This window comes from Manacus candei, unplaced genomic scaffold, assembly GCF_025592945.1.
Source record: "Manacus candei isolate 608988 ecotype Guabito, Panama unplaced genomic scaffold, ASM2559294v1 h1tg000002l, whole genome shotgun sequence".
In the NCBI taxonomy this organism is placed as follows: Eukaryota; Metazoa; Chordata; class Aves; order Passeriformes; family Pipridae; genus Manacus; species Manacus candei.
The window spans coordinates 13,753,029-13,778,515 of NW_026138050.1; the positions used below are offsets into that span (position 1 = coordinate 13,753,029).

The 25,487-nt window shown below is 39.7% G+C and overlaps 1 protein-coding gene across 6 annotated transcripts in view; it reads right to left on the bottom strand.

Moving 5' to 3' along the window:
• Positions 1–25,487, bottom strand: part of KATNIP (katanin interacting protein) — a 57,078-nt gene that overhangs the window by 21,275 nt on the left and 10,316 nt on the right. For 4 of the 6 annotated variants that reach the window (XM_051774854.1, XM_051776056.1, XM_051774161.1 and 1 more), the window contains exons 6-15: positions 23,990–24,251; positions 22,569–22,718; positions 20,361–20,515; positions 19,217–19,326; positions 18,688–18,802; positions 18,108–18,314; positions 14,187–14,327; positions 8,456–9,353; positions 3,369–4,103; positions 2,561–2,769 (exon numbers count right to left, since the gene is read on the bottom strand). In XM_051774854.1, coding sequence (XP_051630814.1) covers positions 2,561–2,769; positions 3,369–4,103; positions 8,456–9,353; positions 14,187–14,327; positions 18,108–18,314; positions 18,688–18,802; positions 19,217–19,326; positions 20,361–20,515; positions 22,569–22,718; positions 23,990–24,251 — 2,982 coding nt within the window. The remainder of the gene's footprint in view (positions 1–2,560; positions 2,770–3,368; positions 4,104–8,455; positions 9,354–14,186; positions 14,328–18,107; positions 18,315–18,687; positions 18,803–19,216; positions 19,327–20,360; positions 20,516–22,568; positions 22,719–23,989; positions 24,252–25,487) is intronic. The other 2 variants (XM_051776687.1, XM_051776870.1) reach the window with 2 other exon arrangements.

Genomic DNA, 25,487 nt, shown 5'->3' on the forward strand with positions numbered 1-25,487 from the left:
TTGTGCACTGAAATAAATACCCACACACAAGGAACCTACAGAAGGTGGAAAACTCTTCCTGTTGGGGGCTTTTCATGCAAAACAGTGACTCTGTCTTTGATATCTGATGCCTCTTCCTTAGAACATCTTTAAAAGACCAGGCTGGGAATTCAAATTTGTAACTTAACTGAAAATCAAAACCCATGGGCATAATAAAGTTACTGGATTTATAGATTGCAAAATAATGCCCTCCCTTGTAAACCATAAACCATCTGTGCCAGCCACATTATCACCTCTTTTCTCCCTTTCTTGTCTACTCAGATCCCTTATTCCACTGGTGTCCACTATATTTTCTTTCAGACATGCTCTAATTTTCTGCTATTCCAACTACTTCTGCTTGTGAGCATTGTCCTACCTGTGTTCTTAGATTCTTATGGCTAAAACAAAACAGCACCACAGTACAGGAGTTATTGGAAAAGCAATAAAAAGCAGGAAGTATTACCATGGTCCTCCCCCTGACCATACTGTATAGCACCATCCTTGTGAGAATAACTAAAGGTGAACTAACCATTCTGGAAAAAAATATTTAGAAGACTGTAACACAGTGGCATAAATCTCTTGAGTGGCTCAAAGAAGAGGATGGGGAATAATTATTTAGTTTCTTCCAACACAAAAACTAGAGGACATTAAAGGAACCTAGAGACAAACAGAAAGAGGTTCTTTGCTGGGAAACTTGCCACAGAGCACTGTAAATTGTAAAAGTGCACATGGGTTCAGAAAGCTAGGAGATGAATTAATGCAACAAAAATCTGCAGCAGGATACTAAACACAAAGGTTAAGTGAAGAAGTCCTTGTGAGACACACTTCTAAGGGCTGGATGAGTGTTTTAGAGAAACACCACTGCATTTCTGTGCTGTTCTTACATTCTCCCTAAGCACCCACAGAGCTGAATCAAGTGCACTTGGTACAGGTCTAATCTGCTGGAAAAGTCAACATGTTAAAGGTTCTGAACTCATGGGACAGACAGATGACCACGGATAACACCGACACGAAAGTAAGACACTTCTGTCAGAGCTTTTGAAAAGTTTTGTAGGCAGTGCAGTAAAACAGCATTTCTCCTACTGAACAGGGAATGATCAACAGCAGACACTGTTCAAACCCAATACTGGTCTGACAACGTTGTGCTGGGGAAGACAAATTGCCCAGCAGATCTGTATCATTCTGGTAGCATAAGCATCCCTCCACAAAAATCAGCAAATATACAGTGACAGGGAGATCAATGGCTCAGTCACAACAGCATTTGTTATTCCACTGCTGATGCAGCACATTTCAGAGTTAGAACAGGGGGATGAAGGGCATTACAGCAAAATGAAAGGCAGAGACACTGAGTAAGGGCCAGGCAGACCAGGTCCAGGGTTCTGCCATGGAAGAGGTCCTGATGAATGCTCACAATAAACAAGTGATCAAGAAAAACAAGGTGAACTTCAATCTGTGTTCATGAAATCCTGCACTGCAAAAGGTGTCTGAACAGTTTAAGACATCACAAGCAAAGATGGGACCAAAATTAATGAAGAAGTCCAAGGGTTAGAGACACTGACTCATGATTCTAACAGTGATATCAAATTCCAATGTCACTGTATTTCCCTTTGTCTTGTAAGCCACAAGAAAAAGAGGACAAGACAGAATGGGGAGGCTTGAAAACCACACAAGGCTCGTTAGGAACCACATATCCCTGGGAGCAGTTCAGCTGAACCAGCTGGAATTTGGATCTCCTCACAGACCCACAAGTGTGGCCCCCAGAAAAAAGAGAACCTCACTGATGCAACAGTAGGTGCTCAAGAAGATTCTGAGAAGGTAGAATATTTAAGGAAATCAGGTCAAAGTCTGTCCCACACCATCATGAGGAGAAAATCTTGCAGGACCTTTGCTCAGACACTGGGCTGGAATGGTATAAGGCAAGACCCCAGTGCTTGAAAATACATCCTTCCTTCAAGAAGTAAAATACCAACTACATGGAAAAGAGGCATTTTTTGTGCTGCAACATGCAGACAAATCTGTGGAGATGCTAACCAAAAAAATACAGAGAGGGAAAATAAGAGGAGGGTGGACAGGAAGAGATCCTTTTCATTTAAGATACTTAATTTGTGGAGGAAGAAACCAGCAAGAGTATAATCTGTGCAGAAAATATGGAAAAATCTTTGGTTTGGAGTGACAAGGAGGACAGCTACTCATTATATGAATAACTGTATGTATCACTGCCAGTGCATAAACCTTCAGGAGTACCTAAATCAAAAAGAACTCCCTATAATCTCTGTCCAAGTAAGTAAAGAAAAAAAAAAATCTAGTATAGCTTTCCTTGTAGGCTTATTAATGAGTCAGGGAAACCAAAATTTGGAGGACCTTTAGGGATTTAAAATATCACTTAAATTATTGAGCTGCTGAAAAAATAAAATATTAAAAATAGTCCTAATTGTATTAGTTCTTCTGCAGAGTTTTAGCTCACCATGGAAATGTGTCTATTACTTCCATGTCATGTTTCAGAGAGACATTTATGGAGAGTTCTGAACAGAGAAGGCCCTACCTGTTGATTTTCTGTTCTCAAACCTGCTTGTGTAAAAGGTCTTTCATCTCCCTCCCTGTCAGCAGTTGTTGGCCTCTTTAGCTCTTCCTCATATCTCAAGGAGCTGACATTTTCCATTTCTCCATCATATGTCTCATCATAGCAGTATATAGCTTCAAGAATATCATCATCAGTAGTGAACAATATAGTGTCCCCAAAGTGCTCTGGAGCTGAAGGCAACACACAGAATTAAATGGATAAATAATACAAAAGAATACAGAGAGTGATAAAAATTATTTTTGGTCCTTCTTCACATTGCAAAAATTTGTTTAAAAATAATTTATGGCAAATTGATACTGATTGATATATTGAATTATTAATTTCTGGTAAATTGATACTGATACTGCTATAATCAATATTTCATTCTCAAACTTACACTGCACAGCAGAAAAAACTAGAGAATTCAGTCAAATTTGGAATACATAGGAAAGACAGTGGGGAAAAAAGCTTCTCCATCATCTTTTCCAGAAGATATTACAGGTGAAAAAAAGTAAAAAGCTGAAACTTAAATTTCTCATGACCATCTGATGTTATTGAAATACAGACGTGATGCTAAGACATGGTAAAGAATGGAGATTAGCTCTGTGTGCTGCTAAAATCCACAGTATCAGTGAAGAATGCATTAGTGGGCTTTGCATTATGTTTTTAAATTCAATACTAGACAAAGTGCCAGCTTGCTTTGAAGTGGAAGGCGATAACAAACAAGTGAAATGCATTTGTTTGCATTGTACTGCTGTTCCCACAAAGAAAATAAGAAATGATAGAATACCTCCAGACAATGTTCCTGAGGCCTTGGCAATTTCTCCTTTAAAGATGCATTGTTCATCTAACAGCATGATAATGTCTTTCACACCTCTGAACGAGTGGATTCGAGATTTATTGTAATTCCAAATCCTAATCATAGCTACCTGACAGGGATTCACAAAGTCAATAAAGATAAAGTGAGGTTTTCCAGGGGTAAATGGTGCCAGCCAGAGATGCATATCATCCTGTGTCCGATTTACCCCATCAATTAGGTTGGTTATTATTCTGGGATCATTCCCATAAGCTGGTAAAATATTTATATCAGGTGGTTCAGCTGTTATTTTTGCAATCTGAACAGGATCTCCTTTAGAACTGAAAACTTCAATTCCATTAAGACCAACATAATGCCTGTCTCCCCACGTTGTTCGAATGTCTATCACTAAGTGCTGCCCATAAGGTAAAACGGGAATTTTAAAATCATTTCCATCAGGTGCCTCCCCAGCACTTTCTTCCTCTTGCCTCCTGGGTAGTGTTTGCAGTCCCTCTTTCCTCACTTGCTGATGTTCTCCGGAGCGGTTGAGTTTCTGCTGGTGGAGGAACTCATCAAAGATATCCCCTTGAAAATCCATGTTCGAGATCCGGCCGCGATGGGAATAATTAAATTTCACCAAGGAGTTCCAGGACTCCTGCAGAGTGTGCTCTTGTTCGCTGCACCACTTCGCTCTGGAGGCTGCTACGTCCTTGATGGAAAAGTCTTCATCTGAAAACAACATTACAAAGGCATTTAATGCAGAAGCAGGACTGGGAACAAACCGCTACGACAGGGACTCTGCAGAACGATGCTGGTCTTATTCCTGTCCCTTACTGTGAAATTCTCCCCCAGCAGCACTTTTATATTGCCTCCCTGTTATGAAGGCTCCATGTCCCAGTTTCTCTTCCCCATTTAGACATAATGAAAACAATCACTTTTAACTATTACAAGAGCAGAGCACGTGCCATGATCCCAACTGCAACTCTTAGGCTGAGAATTCTTGACTCAACCCTTAAAGAAACTGGGATTTTGCCCAGTGATACTTATTGTGTGGCTGTCACAACAGTTTAAATCATCTATCTGCACTTCTGCAGATCTTTCATACAGCTGGAAGTGGCTGAACTGGTTAATGTAAAGCATTACAGAGAAAAGCTGGTGCTTCCTCTCAAAATCAGCCACGTGGATATAAAGAAAAGTGGTGAGAAAAGTAGGTTCAGCATAAGGAGGATGAGGTGAATGTTGCACTCTGTGCAGGTGATGTCCAAATATTTTTCTCAGTTTTCAGCAAGTGTGAGATGTAGAAGGGGTACAGTGACAAAGTATCTAATGGGAATGCAGTGAGGACAACAAATCAGAGGGACACAGTGGGAGCAAAGCATGTTCTTCTTGTGGCTGCACCGGGGAGCTGCTTAATTTCCATCTCAAAACAATTAAGAACAGATAATAACAAAGATTTTCTATAAAACAGTCACTTATGTATTTTCTTCAAATAAATGAAGAAGAGGAAGTGGAGTTCTAAACAATTACAGGCCCATGGGCCAGATTTTACTCCTGCACAATGTCCTTGGGTGGACACTAAAACAAATGGTTATCAAGAATAAATGCCAATTGCTGTAAAATGCAAAATAATGTTTTCCCAAAAGACTGCTCCCGACTGACTTTTAACTGTGTTTCTGGAAACACTGGAAAGAGGCAATGTTCCTAATCTATCTATGGCAAATAATCATTTACAGTGGGGACACCTGAGATAAAAATAAGAATTTCAAAGCAGATGGGAAACTACTTGGAAAAGGGTTGCCTTCCAGAATGAAACCCTAGAGTCTAACCTGGCCCCTCCTCCCTACCCCACAAGGGAAATGCAGATATGAAGAAAAATTTCATATTTCAGAGAACATCAGTCATTTTTAAGTCCCCTTCTTGCTCAAACCACTGTCAGTACAGACACTCCAGAGGTGGGTGATCCCAAACAGTATATCCCAGAGCCTCACAGTTTACCTGGAGAAGATACTGTACATATCTTTATCATTTTAAAATGTCAAAGCTTGAAAATTTCAGGATGAGCAGAATAGGATGAGAAGAGTATTTGACATCCATTGACTTGCCTTGTTTGGGAGAGTTTTTCCCTTCTCTTGTTATTTTTTTTTAAAGGTCAAGTACTTCAAACAGCCCAGAGATTACAATTCTAAAGCACTTCTGAGGCAGTTCAATGGGAGGTTAACAGGTTTGTTAGCTGCATTAAGGAGTGACAACAGGAGAAGTGAAGCTCTGAAAGGGAAGCAGAGAGACCCAAAAGCAGAGCCCAGTGGCTGAAGCTATTTTGGGGTTTTTTTTAAGAATTTAAAATGTAATATTTTATAATGACACTTCGAACTTCCAACTCCCCTGTGGGTTTAGGATGGGTGTCTTCAACCATGAAGTCCCCCATCCTGCTTCTGATGGCAACACACACCATACAATTCCTCTCAAAACTTTCCTAAACTACATTTTTGGCCAAGACCACCTCGAAGAAAACACCTTTCTTCTCCCTCTGTTGTGTTAATCTCTTTTCTACTCCCTGCAGTTATAAATAGCAATCATATTTCCATGCTGCAATCACATGCTTCATTTCCCAAATCATCCTAAAAGCTCTCTTCTGTATCTGTTCCACTTTGTAATCAGCTTTCCCGAAAATGGATGATCAGAGCTGCAGTTTTCCAACTGACGTCTCACAAGTGGCTGTGCTGAGATATTAACATTTCCCTAACTCTCCCAAAAGCCTGTGCTGATCCATCCTGGGAGTGCTCTGCTCCAATCACCCCAGCCTTTCACACTCAATCTGCCATCAGCTACTCAACCGTGATCCTTCCCTTCCTCGGTCATTTGCAATTGATGATTACTCAGCTTACAACTTCATTTTTGGTTATTAGTCCCCAAGGGAGCCTGCAAAGCGGTACTATGGAATTGCATTCCACTGCTTCAGTCCTCAAGCTCATCCTTCTGCGAGTTCTTCAATCTTCTTAACTCATAATAACCCAAATGATATGTTATTTGCTAATTTTATCAGCAGACTCCCATCATTTCCTTTGCACATTAAACCGGTTATCAAAGAAAAATTGATGTTTTTACAGCAACATTAACTCGAGGCAAGCGTGTACGTGCTATTTCTAATTTCTGTTGTTCTTATTATTCTTCATTGAGTGACCAAAGCTATGCTGTGACACTGGTAGGAGGCTCTGCAGCCTTCCCTTTGTCTCCCCCTTCCATTGGGAAGCTGCACTTCCCTCAGCCCTGTGCCAATTAAAATCCACCACTCTCAGGGAAACACTTAAAACCGTTTCCCTGTTGTTAAAGCTCACTCAGCTCCACTTTGAAGATGGTTTTACCCTGCACAGCACAGCAGAGAGAGAACAAAAGCTGCTGGATGGCTGCAATTTTCCCAGGGACAAAAACATATTGGGAGCTTTAAGCACCACATGAAATAACCTGCTCTGAGCAAAATTAGAGGACACTGTATAGATCCATGATAACCTTCATCTTACACCTTACATTAAAACTCCAACATTATTTCCAATTTTAGAACTGAACAGAAATTCCCAAGGTGAGATTGATTTACAGTTTCCATAATTTTAAGGTTTTAATCTAACAAAGATAGTGTAAAATGTGTGAAACAGCAAAAGGGCTGTGGTGAGTGGGAGGCTGAAGGGAAGATGGCAGTTATTCCAAATACTTCCCTGTTTTTCTCTTCTTTGAGGTATAACTTCAGATGTACTGATGAAATTGCTGTTTTCTTCACAGAGGGTCAGAGAACAAAAAATCCAGACATCCTAAGTTTAGAAAGAAGCATTTTCTCGCCTTTGTCTGAAAAAAATCATGCAACACCTGCTGCAGAATTTGAACTGGCACTTCAAATGCATTTAGTTACATTTCCTGTCCCTAATGACCATTACTTTAATGTAAACACTCAAATTCAATACCCAGCAAGCTACACTTTCATGCAAATTGTTTTGATGCTAAATCACAACCATCATTTCCATTTGTAGTTTTATACCATCTTATTCCAATTCCCTGGGTCCTGTTGTCCTTGTTCTGCCAGACTCTTTTCATTTGAGACAAGATATTGAATGCTGAAGAATTACAGAATGCCAAAGAAGGGTAAGAAGAGCCCAAAAACCCAGGAATCAGAGTGACATGGCTTGAAACTGAAAAGGTGACACTAAAAATAAATCCTGCAAAGTTGGTTAAAAGAGAGACAAAGTAGAACCTGTGGGTAAGAAATTCTATTCTTCTGGTGTTTACAGTTGTTAAACACAAAAATATTACCCCAGACCCAGAAAATTTCTTAGCCATAGATTACCAGAGGTTGGGAGAAGAGCAGGAACTTCAGAAGTTGCCCAGTTCTCACACCCTTCCCTGGGCTACTGCCAACACAACCACACAAATCTGGATCCCCCACCTCCAACGGGATCCAGGTGAACTCATAAAGGTTTGGAGAAAGATGACAAGGATAATCAAAAGGCACAGAGCAGATAACAGCTAAATTTACTAGAGAACTCTTCATAAATAAACAAGATGTCTGAGGGTGAAGTTTGTAAAGTCATGAGCAGAGAAGGGAAAAGAAGGGCAGTTTTCCATTCACTCTGAATAAATATATTCAGAATATATTCTCACTGAGAAAGACACAAACCTACTACACAAATAAATTCTGTAAATTTACTCACTAACTTGAGGACACACTCTTCTTTATCTTTTTGCAGATTTTAATTGATATTAGCAAACATTTGCTGTCTGCAGGAACTGTCAATTCTTGGAATATAATCTACTGGAATTTAGTCTTCCATCTGCTCCAAATAAATTAAAACCCACTAAATCAGAATGTAAATTTTTTTCAGAAGAGTATTTCACATCAGGTGTGGGACAAGGAGAGACATTTTGATTGTTATCAGAGTATGAATGAGGAAAATACCACAAATAGCAAAACTAAAATCCCCCTGTCTACACCTCCAGGAATCTCAGGAGGTCCCTTCCACTTAAATGAGTTTGTGCTGCTGCAAAATGGAGAACATGTCAGCACCTGCACTGAGGTTGCTATTGTGACCTCTTACCTTTGTGGGCAGAATCCTCTTCTCCAAGATTTATAGTGTTTAATCCCAGCTTTTTACCACATCTGACACTTCTCCTTCCACTCGTAGGGTACTGTGAGCTGCAGCAATTCCTGTTAGAAAGCTGCTCCAAAATGTCCAAGCCCACATCACCATCCTTTCTGCTCAGCACTAGTGACCTCTCATCTCCATTTGCATTCCTACTACTGGGTCTTCCCAGTTCATTTCTCTGACATTTGACGTCCTCATTTGTCAGGTCTGAGAAGTTTTTCATGATTCCATCTGACTGTGTTTGAAATCTCGAGCTCAAACTACGTTCTGTAGCAAGCCAGGAAGGCTTCTGCTTACTGGGAGTAACATGACTGTTCTCAGTTACTTGGGAAGATGACTGTAACCAAGGTGGAAGTGCACCTGTGGAATCAGACAATTTTCTCCCTGTTAACTTTTCCATTTGTTCGCTCAGAGAAAGTTCATCATCAGACTGAACGTGCTCTGCAACTGCTGCTACTGCTGAATTCTCTCTGGCATCTTTTATACAAACTTGAGATGGGAATGCTTTTAGATCATCCTCTAACTCTGGCAAATTTTTCTTTGTAAAGCTGATTGAGTTCATTTTATGCTTAAGAAGATTTTCTTCTGGCAGGGATTTCCAGTTTAGTGAAGTACTGCTTGATTCTGAGCATTTAAAATGTAGGTCTGCTTTCTTGTCTGTGACTGCAGGTGCATTTACTTCTTTCCTTTCACCTGAGGGAGATGCAGAGGTACCTTGCTTGTGATCTGTAAGGTCAATTGTAGTGTTATGGTCAGCAAAGAGATCTCCAGAGGCTCTCTCTAATTCACCCTCAAAAACAAGGTTCTCATCAACATATAACTTCACCTTCTTTGCTCCAACATCGAGGTCCTACAAAAATAAAAGTATAAAGATTTCAATTAAGCTTTCAAGCATTAGTTATCACTGTTCTGGGACTCTGACATTTGAACACTTAATCAATAGACAGATGAAAACAATTAAACCCTGTGTCAGTTACATGCTTTTGACTACCTTTTAATCTAAAGCTCAAACAACTGTGGAATATTTAAGATTTCATTTAAAAGGACTGAAAGCCCTGCTAGACACTACTATGAACCATTTCGTCTGGCAAGGCTTGATTATTTAGAAAAGCTTGAGGGAAGAAGCCTAGATTAAGTATAATTCTATTTGATCAGCATACAAATTCAAGAGGCACATTTTGTTTCAGCATCTGGAAGATTCACCACTTTCACGACACGTTCCACAGTGAACAACCACCCAGATCAAAGCCACTGGAGTTAAAAAGAGTTACAAAGAAATAACAGAGCTAGAAAGGACAGCAAAAGAAATCATCCAGTCCATCTTTTTCCACTGAAGAATGTAAAATAACCTATACCATTGAGAAGAAATCTGTTTTTAACAGTTTTCAACTAATCTGTCTTGATAGCCTATCCCAACACTTAACTAGACTTTTAAATAGAAGGCCTTTATCTGAGACACAATTCTGCCACTCACAACTTTATCTCTATGTTCTCCTTCTCTGTGGCACCCACCAATACCTGATTTTTTCATTCCATTGAAGTTGGAACTAATGTTCTTTCTATTCTCTTCACCATTTCGATCTAACCCTTTCTCCTCCTTGACAAAAATACCATTATCTTCAAAGAAAATATAGAAGATGAGACAAAATCCATCTCCTTTCTGTTCTCTAACTTTCAGTAACGTGTCCATCTCGTGGAGCCTTTAAAAGACTCTCTGTTCTTTCCTTCTTTTCATGAAAACTAAGAAGCTTTGCATGAAAGTAAGAAGTTTCAGTTTCATCCCTCTTGTTCATCTCCTGGATGTCAGTTCTCCTTGAATACTGATGTAAAGTTTCCTCTGCTTCCAGCCTAAACCAGTTACTCCTTCCCCTACAAATACAAATGCCTCTGGCTCTTCACTCCTGCAGACACTTGTTTAAGGCTTACAAGTCTTTATAGTGTCTATTGTGTTGTTTTCCAAATAATACCATGTATGAGGCAAAAAATGTAATATGGACCTACCCACAGGAAAAGCAGAAGATGCAGGGATAACAAGAAAGCTACAGCTGAGGGAGGGAAGCAGGTGGAGGTATGTGAGACACATTCCTGTTAGGGAAAGATAACCTTCAGTAACTTCTCAAAGAACAGCTGTAAACCCAGTTTAATTGGCCATTATGGCACGGCTGCCTGTGGAACTCCACGAGTCTCATAAAGTGCTATAAGCCTGTACTGATGCATTTGGCCATAAAACAGGATATTTTTTCCCCTTGAATGAGGACACTGATAGATTGCTCTAACTGGGGATCACAACACTTCAATAATTGTATCTATAAAAAACTACCTGCGTGGCTTTGCCTGAAATTACGACGGAGAAGAGAAAGACTATCAGGATGCCCCAGTAATGTTATTTTTTAAATTTCTGTATGTCTAGACTAACAATGTGCTCCTTAAATGCTGGAGATTTTGGATATTCACGGCTGAATTTGGGATAACTGCAACATTTCTACATAATATCCCAGCCTCTACTGCTGTTAGGAACACTCAGCTCTTAGTTCTGCATTTTTACCTGGAAACAGATAGAAACTGCATGGGACCACAGGAATACACATGTTCATTTGAAAAGCATTTGTCAATGTCACCTTTTTAGATTAAAATCAGCAACTTTAAGAGCAACTTGTTTTGAAATTAATCCCACTCCACTCACCAGTACCAGAAAAGGACAGAAAACATAACAAAAATGAGAGGGTGGAGGTCATTCTCCCTGAAAGAGGGACAGCCAAGCCCAGAAAAGGGCCAGTCACTTCAAAATTACTATTTCAGTCAGTGGGAAAAGATTTCCTGTTCTCTGATGCTTTGGAATGTCTGAGACAGGTATTTTAGGAAGCAAAAGAGGTGTCTGAAGTGTATCCAGATGAACCAGGCAAAGCTACGGATATTTGTAGGACAATGGAGACAGACTGAACTGGGGCAGGCATTAGTAACAGCTGATAGCTCAGGAAAACCATCTATTCAGGAAGAACCAGGAAAAGAGCTAATGAAAATCCTTTGCACCAAAATCCTAAAGCAGACTGAGCCTCAGGGAGGAAAAACATGAACAGATCTCAGAGACTCCGAGAACAAACATATGCAGGCACAAGACTAAGAACTGCTCTTTTTCACTCCCTCCCACCCCTCTTCTGAGCTTTCAGTTGCTTAGTGATCAGTTCTGGTGGGAAAGACTGACACCACGGTTTAGCTTCCCTGGTACCACTGCTGGTACTCCTGGAGCATGAGGAGGCTGGAAAAGTCCCTTCCACATGGGTAATTCCACCCTGCAAACAAATACCCAATGCTTCATCCAAGGCAGGTTTTTTTTTCCTCCTGGAAGAGTGATTAAAATGGCACAATGTCTCAGAACAAGCAGGGAGATGTGATCAGTGTCAGAAAGGAAAAAAAAGATAGATTTTGTGGAAGTAATTCTACAGTTTCTCTTGGTGTTCCTCCCCAGCTTGCACTTTCAGCCCTCAGAGTGCCTGCTGGGATAGTGCCTCCCAGTGAGACAAGAAGAATGCAATTTCTGGCCATTTCAGGGATATTTATGCACGAAGGACAAAGCATAAAACCAGAGGCACTTTTCTGAGAATTACCCCTGGATAAAGGACTTGAAATTGCTTCTGCCTGATTTCTCACAGAAGTGTGAAAAAGAAGGAGCAATAGGAAAGAAGTCAAGAATGAGAAGAAAAAAGTTCTTCTATAGAACTAATTGTGCTGCAAGAAAGCTGCTGCAGCCTTACAGTCAATCAAGGGGTAATCCAGCACTGACAAATCTCCAGCTCAAGAGAACAGACATGAGCATATGTACAGGAGGAGCACACATATAAGCAACCACTTGAAGAAGAAAATGAACCAACTGGAGAGCAACTAAGACCTTAATGCATTAAAGTATTGATTCCACTCACAGATTTCTGAAGATGCACCACAGACATTATATTGGATCTTATAAAGAAAGTTTTGACAGCAACGAGTAACGATGCAATTTCAAGACTGTAGCAAGTACTTCTAAAATGTCTGACTATTGCAGACAACTTTGAAAAGAACTGGCTGCCCTTTCTTACACTTCTTCCCTTCTTGCAGACAAAAAATGACCTCCTTTTTTGCAGATCTCATCTGAAGTAAATAAAGGCAAGATGAAGCATCCTCTGAGACCTTCCCTGTAATTCAGTGAATCGAGGAATCTATGGCAATGATGTCATCAGACTTTTACAGCCTCCTTCAAACATATTTTTTCTCCTTCTAGACTCAAGTTCTAAAGCTCAAACATACAAAAGTACTGGCCTGACTTAATTCTTTGCCTATTTTTTTCAGGAAGCACTTGGGCACCTCTGGCTTAGGTGCCATTTGAGGGGGAAAAGGCAGTAAGAATGATTACGAAAATCCACACAGAAATCTGGCTCTGGACTTACACTAGCAGGAAGAAAATTGTTAGCTAATTATATTTTTGGGGTTTATATTTCTCAGACAAAACTTCCTCATGACAAATTACAGAACTAGGCAGAACTGCCTGCTATTCTTTCACCTTAAGGATAATGAGACATTTCTTTAATAAGTATAAACTGCTGCACTTCCACCAAAATCCATGGGATTACACTCCCAGTGGATTTTACAGATTGCCTCATAGCAGTTTATTAAAAAAGCACTGCCTTGACACACAGACATCCATTTCTCTGTTCTTTCTGCATTATATTCAGGAGGTTTGGTAACAAATCCTACCATTACCTCCAAGAACAGCATCCCTTTCGCACACTCTAATGATGATGGAACATTCTGCAGACTGCAATTTTAGTGGGAAAAGCTATTAAAATTCCAGGAAAACAAATATAAATCATGTAATAGTAAATTTGTATAAGCTGCCCCTTCCATGGCCATTTCCATATGTATAAATTACCATATGTGCTTATATAAGAACATGGATGAGAGCAGAACCAGAAGGATAAACCCTCTTATTCATAATCCAGGACAGCAAATCCTCTTTGATCCAGTACCTGGGATTTCTTTCTTAACACTGCAATGTACAAACAAGAATAATTTTCATGGTGACATTCAAACACAGAGACAAGAGACCATCTGCCATCTGCCATGATATGTCTCTCTTCTAACAGTAGATTGTTTTATTATGAGCACTCAGTAGTGGAGTTTTTAATTGTCCCTGGACATGGCAGGGGGGCTGGAACTAGATGGTCTTTAAGGTCCTTCCAACCCAAACCAATTTGTGATTCTAATTAAAGCAACAAACCCAAACTTGAGCAACAGTCAGCCTATTTACATTTATATACATGAGAAAACACATATTTAAACACATAGTTAGATTGTGATAGAACAACTGAGAGTCCTGAATATTAAGATGCACTTACCTTCCAATCTTTATTTCTCACCAGTAAAGGATTAAGTGACACAATATGCAAGCCTTTTATTAGGTCTTTAGAGATCTTTAATAGCTTTGAAAGAAAATGCTCATTGTGCCTATGAAAACATTATCACCACATTGTTTCCACTTACAATTAAGACAGAAGCAAATTTCACAGCAGACAGGGACACCTCAAAGCTCCTATTTTATTAGAGAAAATTGTATCTATTTTTATTTCATGCTTTCAGAAAGAAGAGCAAACTGAACTTCCCTAGGCAAGGCAGAGCAAAGGTACAGAGTAGCTGAGAAAAGACTACTTACACTGGGAGTTGTTGTGCTGTAATTCCAAATCTTGATCTTGGATATACCAAAGTCACATGACCGGGTGGGATTGCGGATAACGAAGTACAGTTGGATGGGCGGATGGAAAGGGCACATCCAGAGGCAGCTTTCCTTCCTGAGCTAAAAACATACACAAGCAGACTGTCACTGACTCTTCCTCCTCAAGCAGGGGTTTTAATTTTAATTAACTCCCCACCCCACGGCGGGATACGCAGAGATTAGAAAATTCAATAAAATCTACTACGTAAGAGCAAAACCTCAACCTCATTTCCCAGCAGCAAATCCGACTCTCCTGCCTCTAAGGCAGCTCCCAAGAACCTGACAATGAGATAAAGGTCAGCTGCTCGCTGTCCCAGGGAGGCATCTGCACACTCACACACCACAGGCAGCCTGCCCTGCTTTGGAACTGCAGGGTCAGAGCAAGCCCAGTTTATTTTAATCAAATTAATCAGCTTTGCCTGTACTAGAGGGGATCACTGAGCACAATGGACACTGGACAATCATTTTGTGATTTCTTCCTGTGCTTACACTTCTGGTTTGCTCTCTGAAGAGGGAAATCTTATAGAATTTTACTTTATTGCCTGCCTCTATTTTAATCAGGCTTTGCAGACAGCCAACATCACTTACAGATCTATCCCTTGGAGCTATATAGAACTCTACACTTGATATTTTCAAAGATATCACAGAAACTCCCAACATGAATTTTACATACAACTGGCAATCAAGAGAGTTAAAAGTACCAATTCTGAAAACTGTAAAAAACTGCTACCTCTAAATGTTCAAAAGTGGAGTAAAAGGATGTGTGGCACCTCAGAAAGAGGAAAGGAGGAAAGAGCTTTAGAATCAAAATGTTGAATATTAATATACTTGATGTCAAATGTTATCTCAAAACAGAGATGAAGAAGGGCACAAAGTGAATACACATGCAGGTAACATTTCAGTGATCTGAGATGAGGAGATAAATTAGCCTCCTTCTGTTCTCAAGGATACACAGTACATACAGTGACACAGTAGGTACACAGTCAGTATTTTTCCACATCCTTTCACTCTGAAGTGAGTCTTTCAGATTTTCCTGAAGGCAGTAATCACAAAACTTTCCTCCTGAGTACTTCAGCTGTGTGCCTAATGATGGTGAGGACAGAGCTCTGCAGCCTGTTCACAGATATCCTGAATAGATCCACTTCTCACAGTGGTCATCTCCACATTCCAAACTCCCCCAAGTCATGATGTCTCTGCCCCAGAAGCCTCTCAAAAAGCTTTGGGAGACTGTTGTTGTGTATAATGTCAGCTTGGGGCAAAAACAGCCACAAGAGTGCCAGACAGGTTTAATACTTTCTATTGAAGAACAGAAAGATGCCTCTTAACATCAAAGGAATGAAAGATAGCCCTCAAATCAGTGTGAACCCAACTCCAGGGTCAACTTCAAAGCTGCATCATGTTTTTGAAGTCATACTATGAACAAGAATGGTTAAAAAATAATTTCCTAACAGCATACAACATCTGATGAGCAATCCACCTGCAGACCTCTCCAGCCAGGACCTGATGCCCCAGAAATCAATAGGTTCTGGTGTGTACTGAGAGTCAGAGGTGCCTTCACAGGAGGGTACCTGATTCAGCACCAAAATGGACTCTGGAAAGAATTCTCCATGCTTCTCACCAGTTTCTCTGTAAAGCTGCACATGACCCTCCAAACAACAGGAGGTACATCAGAGCCAGGCCAGTATTGTGAGTGAGAGGCACAGAGATCTCTGGTTTATCAGTGGAAGTAACTGCTTAGTGCTGGGGTTACACAAACTCACAGGTGTTACAATCCCCATCAGCATGTCAAAGACCTGACACCACAAACTGAAGGCACCTTGAAGAATCCATGCCAAAACTCTTGAAACTGTGGAGGATTCTCATGTTTTATCACCAAGAGCGACGGTGATGTCTTTGCCTTCACGTGAGGTACTTGAGCCTGGCATTACTGTCTTTGTAAATAGAGCTGGAAAATCCAGCCCAAAAATTCTTTGAACCATCAGGGTGAACAGGTTAAGGAGTTGGAATTCAAACTGGATCAAGGCAAAAAGGGAGTGGAAACCTCTAGTCTTAGATTTTGTGGGACACTGCTCTGCGTGGGCACTGAAGGTGCACCTGATGGAGAGCAAAGGAAGACTCAAGCAGTGTGAAGGGGAATGACGTGGGTCTAAGGGTTCACCACTGGGAAGAAATACCCTTGTTAGATATTTCTAGAATTACAGTTACCTGTCCTTGTTATTCTGAGGTTTAAAAGACCTATATATATGTATGAGAATCAAAAAGGTTTACAGAAAACAATTTCAATGCAATACCTAATCTATGTCTTATTGAGCATTATTACAGAATCCCAGAATGGTCTGGGTTTGAAGAGACCTTAAAGATCACCTTGTTCCACCCCTACCATGGGCAGGGACACCTTCCACCAGCCCAGGTTACTCCAAGCCCCCTCCAACCTGGCCTGGAACACTTCCAGGGATGGGGCAGCCACAGCTTCTCTGGGCAACCTGTGCCAGGGCCTCCCCACCCTCACCCTATTTCTTCCTTATCTCTAATCTAAATCGAGTTAGGAGAGAGCACCTGATGTTCTGCCAGGCATTTTGTTCTCTTATAGTATATCACAAAGTACAAAAAGGAGGCAATTCAAGTGCTCTTCTTAAAAGTCTGCAAGGGTAATAAATAAACTAATAAAATAAAATCCCTGATGTTCAGTAAGACAATCTATTGTCTATTCTCAAAGACAAATGTACACCTAAATGAACAAAGATGGAAGTGTTTTAAGCATGGTAAAAGGAGTTTTCCACGTAATAAGTTTTTATGTCAAGTTTTCATTCTGTTGAAAATATTAGTTGCTTGGAGATTGATTAATTTATAGGTTTTCTAATGCACCCAAAAGCTCTTCTGAAATGTACACAAACTGGAAATGCTGTCTGACTTCTGAAGGAACCTGCAGATCAGGTATCCCATTCCCAAATCTTAAGAATGTATTCCCTGTCCAGATTGCATCTTGGATGCAATACCCTTCCAGCTTCAAGAGAGGAGATTACAGTGTCACAAATCAAAGGAATATATTAATCAATGAAATGTAAAACCTCATTACTTAAGAATAATGGGATATATAAATATATGAGTAATGCTGAGAATAACAGGTTTATAATGGCTTAATGAAGATATTACCACATAATTTATAATTAGCTGGAGAGTCTGAGAGTCACTACTACTACTACTGAGTGTCAGATACACAGCCTGTAAAGGAGAATGGATATTTAGACACCACACTACAGTGTTCAGGAGACAGTAAGAAAGATGTTTCAAGTAAAAATATTTGTCTGGAAATAATACTCCATACTGAGTTTCAACTAAATTTCAAAACACTGCATATTTGCCCTCTTTCTACTCTCCTACAAAATTCATATTAAACATCTGAAAGAAATTAGCAGTGAAGCTCTTGTACCTTGAGACCATAAGAATTACTTCAGTTTATCAGCACACACACTCTAAAAAAGTGAAATTCACTGTTCTCAAAGTTTTGTGATCTCGTTCTACAGCACAAAACTTAAAAACTGAATGTGTTCTTTTACCCAAGACAATGCCACAGAGTTAATATATAAGGAGGCAGAGTTAAAGCTTCCTCCATCCAATTGTTTAGTTAAGCAAGTCAGGTAAATTAATCAAACACTGTTCTAAAGCAAAGTTATAACTGAATACCAACATCTTGAGGAAAGCTGGATTTGTTAATAATAAGCAATATTTGTAGTCTTTTAAATTATCATAGTTGCTATGCAGTCAGGTTCAAAATGCAATCATGTTTCTGAACAAAAAACCTGGTGATAGAGCATTATATTATAATGAGAGATTTTAATATCCAGGGTTAGGCTGTCTTACATTTAAATTCTTATTGACCAGGCAGCACAAATCCCCTGGGTTGTCAGCATTCCGAATGTCCACATCATGGGGAGACACAAAGATCTTCTCATCATGTAAATCAAAAAATTCCACCTGGCTCAGGCCCACGTTTCCTGGATTTCCCCAGTTGGAAAGCAGTTCCATAGTCACATAAATGGCATCATGCACTTCCACACTGGATGCAACCTGGACCAAAATGAAATATGGTAAAAACCTTAAGTGACAAAACAGTAAAAAGTGTGGAACAAAACAAACACTGCTAAGATTGCAACACTGATGGGTCAGAAGGAGAAAGATTGCAAAGTCAAGGCTATCTGGATGGCATTCAGTTCATTCTGGGTTCCACCAATTCTGCCACACACCAACCTTCTCAAAAAGCCCAAAGAGAAAATAGTTCCCTGTTTCTTGTCTGATTCCTTTGCCATTCTGATGAAGTGATAAACTCTGCCATAGGTTTATTAGTTGACATGGGGCAGAATCAGTGGAATACACATCATTCACTGTACTTTTATTTTAGTAATTCTGGGAAGCATCAATTATGGTGCAAATACACACAAACCTTCTCTCTCAACATGGAATCTGCTTCAGCTTTGTCATCAGCCAGGGATCTGTCATTGTCACAGGCAGAACGGCTCTCATGCTCCAGAAAGACTTTCAGAAGTTTCTTCTTTTGTCTGAAACAACATATTCTTTTATGTGCTACTTCCTCATAATCCCTGCATTTTTAAGAAACAGTTTAGTTGGTGTGAAAAGATGATAAGATGAATTCACAAACCCCACAGAAAAACTCATGTAGGCTCACACTGAACGAGAACTGCTGCAGCATCCCATCTTAAAAACACAGGGTTTGGTTAAAAAACTGGGCTCCAGTTCACAGCTGGTTCTGAGAAAGCAATGCCCAGGTTATATAAATACAATAAAGGAAGATGTTGGCAGATCCCTGCTCTGCAGAGACTGGCCCAAGGCTGGATTCCCTGATTTGCTACTACTTGCTACTGCTGAGGGATTTGAAGATTACCAGGTGTAGTGGCATTCTGAAAAATCTCTCTTCAGAAAAAAGGAAGTTAGCCTAAAGCAAATATATATACCTGCTTCCAAAAGGACAGATTCTCTCAGCTTTTGTCACTGTACTCCTTGTCTGGCTTTTTTCTGGAGGTTCAGTCATTGAGGAAACAAGAGATGAAACAGAAGATTTCTTCTAAGGAAGAAAAAGATGAACATGTTTCATTCAGATTGTTCTCCACATACCAATGAGCATTAGTCTGCATCTCTGGAATAAATAAGAGTTTGGGCCCAGCTCATCTGTAACTCTGTACTGAGTTAAAGCATATTTAACAGAATTGGTCTTGATTTGCAATGAAAGAGCTGAGCTTGGAGCTTGATCTTCTACATGGAAGAAAAGTAACATAAAAGCATATTCTGAGGACTTTCACATACTTACATATATATATATATAATATAAATGTAAAAAATTCTCATTCTGTACATTTGGTGAGAATCAGGGTTGGCCAAACTTTTGGCATGGGTCTACTGACTTTCTCCTTCTCCAAAAATGGATCATAAACACTTTTAAATCCCAAAACCCCTTAGTTTTATTAGAATAAAAAAATGATTTCTTTTTTTAAATACAGAACTATCAGTGACTACCTAAAAGAACATAGAGGAAAATTGCTAAATTTCTTACAATGCTCTTTCTCTGCCTGTACTGCACATTTTTGCTAGTTTTTATTGATTTTCTTGTTTTTAAGATGAGTTTTTAATTGTTTTTAAACACGGTTGCTGGAGATAAGAGATGTACACACAGAAAACCCATACCAGCTCCTCCTCAGTAAGATCTAGCAGTGTACATGACACTGTACTAACAGGGAAGAGTGCCCACATTAATGAGTCCTGCAGGAATGCAGGATTTATTGGTACGGAAATCACACATTATCTTGTTTAAGAAGCTTCCAGGATGAAAATGGCTCAACTGGGCCTGCAGCTGTGCACTTGACTGCATAGACACATCATACTGCTGGTCTATCAGTTGCTCAGTGATCCCTGTAATCAAGAGAGAGCTGTGGGATGCTATCCTGAGGAAGCAGATTAAAGAAAACAACCCTATGGAAGAATAATACAAATTCAATTACACTTAAGAGGCATCACCATCCATTCACACACAACGTATAAGAGACTGTAATTCATGGGGGGTTTGCTACTCCATCAAACAGTTCTCTCTGGTATTTTCCACACCTTTTCAGGGCCTGTGGAGCTTTGTAGGTCTCTCTGCAAGGCTTCATTCTCAGTTTTCATGGCTTGAACCACAGCTGAAACCGAGAGATCAGGATCCTTCTCACACACGTTCTTCCGAGTTGCTGACAGTGACCTCTCCGGTCGACTTAAGGGTCCTGCCACCAAGAGAGGGAAGAAACATTTATCTGTCTGGACATACAGGTATGGAACATCACAGCAGCATCCACTTGAAACATCCAGTTCAGTCACTGACACAGGGCTTTGCAGTAACCATCCCAAGTGAGGCTGAATTCCTCCACTTTGCTTTTATGTTGAGATTCACATCCAGTTTAGACAACAGTTAAAACAGCATCGTAACAAGAGGAAAACTGACAAATGAGAAACATCATTTTTATGGTTTTGGATTGCTTTGTTCTGGTATTTAGTGGAACTGCCTTGTGACAGTCCACTGAAAGAGAAGTATATATAATTTAAGCACAGCAGGATTTTGCAGTGTTACTGGGGTGTTCAGCTATTTTGGAGGAATCCCCAGAGTCTTCCAGCAAAACAAGGGGAGCCAGGACTTGCTACTTGCAAGGCAGAATAAGTCACCTTATCATTTAAGTAGTCATCACAATGCCCATACACATCCCAATCTTCCCAAACTTCAAGGAGAAACAGAAACATCACAGCCTATAAACAGGTTTAAAAGAAAGGAAATAAAATTTAACAACAGATGATCTGAGATTGGACTAAGAGAGAAGCACAGTGGTTATATTCAAAAGAGAAGCACAGTGGTTATAGCTGAAGACTTTGAAAGTCAAGGGAAGAAAAGAGACTGAAGTTGTAAAGACATTTAGATTGAGTGGAAATATTGATATTTCAGAGAGCTCACAATGCTGCAGGGAGGTTTACTAAGCAGGAGAGTACAGTGCAGTAGATGCAAGTAACATGAAGTCTACCCTGAAAGACAAGAAATCAAAACTGAGCTGAGATTTGCATGCATTCACACTCCTTACACATTCACACATGAAACCTTTCAACGAGCATTAATCCATCTTTGCAAAAATAGGGACAGGATAAAGTCCTGTTTACTTTTCTGTACTATATCATCCCCCTGAAATGAAATTAGAGCTTTAATGTGATAGTTGGGCAGAAACAGTTCCAACAAGCACTATTATAACCTGAGGAAATGCTGCACACATCTTTGGGAAGCAGTCAAAGCAAGCATCTGCTCAGACAGATGGTGGGTGAGGGTCTCAGAAGCTACAAAGGGGATTTATTCTGAAGCCAAAAAGAATTAGCTTCTTTTCCTCCATTTGGTTTTCTGCCAATTAAGAAACTAATATCTGGACTTCTCAAAACCATTAGCCTTATTGCTTTCTTGGGGCACGAGTGGATTTTGCTCTTTTGAAAAGAGCATCTGAACCACAAAGTAAGGCATGTCTGAAAACTTCATCTCAGACCTTTCAAAACTCATCAGACTTGTTTAGGATTGCACTGAAATACAGTTGCAGTCATGATTTCAACCCTAGTTTTGGGGTTTGGTGTGTGTTGTTGGGTTTTTTTCCCTAGGTAAAGACCACATTTTAGCAGCAGATTTTTAGGATAAGCAACAGTGCCTGCAAAATTTTGTTCTTTAGTCCAGGAAAAAGATTTTCCAGAATGGTCCTAGATACTGGTATATCTACTCAGCATTGGAGACTGATCTCCAGTGTTCAAGGTGTAATTCCAGTACAGTCCCAAGCAGCAACAGAGCTGTTTTGTTGTGCTGTGGAAAGTTATGCCTTTATTCTTGTGGAAAAAACATGCCATTTTTATTGCTATAAACACATCATGTTAAGATCTTCCACCAAAGCATCAATTGCTGATCTAGAGAAGACACACTTCCATTAATACCATAGGGAATAGATCTCCATGAGGAAAGTGGAAAACACAGACCAAGTGCAAGGACTGAAAGGCAGAGGCAAAAAGTCTTACACTGCGGAAACAAAAAGAGAAGGAAGATAGTAAAGACACAGAAGACTAAAGTATGCAGGCGCTGGATCTTCTCACAGTTTTACTGAAGTGAAAACACTCGAGTTGTTAAAAACAACTAAAAAAAGGCAGGAGAGGGACAGCTAAAAAAAAATCACATAATGACAGATACGTGCTGAAATTGCATGTGAGCCAGAGGCAGAAAAAGCATGAAAACTCTCCTTATTGACATCATATATTCTCATTTCTTACTAGAACAAATTTTTTCGGGTCTTTCCTGGTGCAAGAACTCAGCAGAGAGCGGCCGAGTGCCTTTGTTTTTCACCATGACTGGTCTGACAGGAATGTACAACTCAGCACTGTCCTTTCTTTTGGCAGAGAGAACTCGCACTGGCTTCACTTCTGCAACATCAAAAGGAAACAGAAATAATCAACTTTGAAGTTACTTAGGAGCAGCCATCCTGGGAAAAAATTATGGGATCCTAACTGCTAAGGTTTTGCTGCTTTAATTATGTTGGCACAGTTAAAATGATAATCTCCCTCCCTCTCATTGATATTCTTCTATTGATACAGAAGCACATAAGCATGGCTTGCACTTAGTGAAATAAAATAAAAATATTATTCTAGTGTACCAATAGATCTCATCTCTACCAGGTATTTACCTGCATTACTGTCAAGAAAAGCCAAAATAAAAATGAACTCTTGAGTCACTTGTTAACACATTACACTAAAATAAATCCTTAAAATACTGACTAAATCTTGTCTTATTTAGAGGGTTGCCTAGTGTAGTTCATCTAAGTACTTCTTCCCTTTTTTATTTGAGAATTATTAATGCCTCCATTGTTTACAGGTTTGAAACCTTTCTCTAGACAAAAAAATCATGTACTCTCCCAAAGATCTTGTTCTCCCTGCAGCTCCATCCTTTGTTCCTATCTCTTCCTCTGCCCCCTCCCCATTCACACTCCACTCACATCAATGATAATGAGAGGAACAATCCTCTGCTCAATTTATTCAAAGATCGTTCCTCTTAGTTCATGCAATTAATTATGAATAAGGAAAAGAAAGAATAAACAAAACCAACAACCAAAACCAATTACTGAACCTGAAATGAGTGGGAGGGAATTTTGAGCAACAGTGAATGTAAGTCTAGGTCTGGTTTCTGCCTGAACTCCTCACCTTTGACAAGCTAAATACCTTAGAGACCCAGTGACTGGTTGTGGGTTTGGACATTGAGGTCTCCAAAGGACACAAAAAGTAGTGGCTTATATCATTTACTGAGGATAAATAGCACACACAATAACAAGAAATATCCAGCACTCAGGATGTGAAATAAAGTTGAGACTGGGAAGGTTGGCTGCCTGAATTACTGCAAAAACAGTTCAAAAACCTATTAAAAACACAGTAATTTCTTGAGAAATCCCACAGACAATCTGAGACAATATTTGTTCAAGTGTCTAGACCTGGTGATGCAGGGCATTAACTAGGGTTACATCCTCGTGTTTGAAAAAAAATTCTTAATAAAGTAGCAAGAAGATGCAAATCTTCCAAATCAGCAGATTAAAATGAGAGTATGGAGTAACCCCCAATGATTAACCAGCCATTCCCTTAAAAGCACTGCTCTCAAAGAATCATTATTGCAGTACTGCAGCAGGGTAGAGCACACAGAGACTCACTGCTCTGATCCTGGTTGGACTCCAGCACAGTGAGGGCACCACAATCAAGGCCAGAGCACCTCCCAACATCCTGATGCTCAGAAACCTCTTTCTGCAGTGACCTACTGCCATGGAAATGAAGGTCTTCAAAGCTTGAAATTTCTTCCTCAGTGGGAGATGGCTCTGAAAATACATCCTCTTCAACAGAGTCAGAGTCATCACTAAGAGAGTCTTCCTCCATCCCTTCCTCTTCTACACTGTGTTGCAAGCTGCTCCTCAATTCCTGGTGCAATAAGAACAGATCTGTCAGAAAAGCTCAAATGTGTATTTTAAAATAAACCAGTGTGGCTGCCTCTTCCTACCCAGGAGAAAGAAAAATGTCCTCATGAACTCAAAGCCACGATGCAGCTAAAAATATTCATATTCCTAGGTTGTGTCTTCACTCCTTTGATAAGGTTTATAAAGAAAACTCATCCTACAACTCCTTTGTCCCTCCTCATCAGTATCCTTGCAGGAACATTCTGTAGGCCAAGGAGTTTTTATGTGCAAAACCAATTTTTTAGGAGTAAGTTACAAACAGGAGGTGAGTAATGGAGGGGGCAAGGGCATATATTTGTCCAGTCTCTTTCTATTTGAAGAGTAGCTGCAATCCAGAATTTCCAAATGCCTTGACAAGACTGCCAATATCATGTAATATCAAATTCTTTATAAGCACTTGGCTAGATGATAACAGTCCTGCCTTCTACACATCTGTACTTCAAAAACCAGTGGAAAAGAGTTGTGGTCTAATGGGTTAAGCTCCCAGTTTGCACAGATTTTTTTGAAGTGGACACACTGTAACAGGATTTTATGCAAAAACTAATCTATTTTGAAACTTGATGTGGAAAAAATTGCCCTGCCTCTCTCATTATATCCCACAAACAGCACAGATGATGCTGGAGAGCTGTGTGCTTTTATGAAAGCAAAAGGAAAAGACCTTGCATCTCTTAAATGCTTTTTTCCCCCCTGTTTTGTTGATATTAGAGTTTTGAGATAAATATAGGTAAGCAAACTACATAAAATGAAAACCTGAAGCCACTTCAGGCACAAATGAACTGTGACAGTGTATGTTCAGTTTGCAATGAAAGCTTTGAGCTGCTACAGATTACACTTGTTAGGAAATCCATGTTGACAGATGCATATTACAAAGAGCAGGCAAAGTTAGGTTCAAAAGAGGGTTTATAAGCAACCTGAGCCTTGATATGGAGCATGTCTTTATGACAGTCTAGACTAATATTTCTAGGTATTTGACAGGAAATGGTACAGGCTTTCTTTTAGTTTGAAACCTCATGCATCTGCATTGTACCAAGACATTCAAGAAAACACATTATAGCTTCAGGAAAATCAAAAAGTATTTCCATCTGGAATAAAAAGAAAAGTGGGGGGTTTGGTTTAAAATTATTCAAGATTATAAATATCCATCACTGTAAACAAGTTACCAGTTTGTAGAGCAAAAAATAATCATAAACTCAAGAGCAAT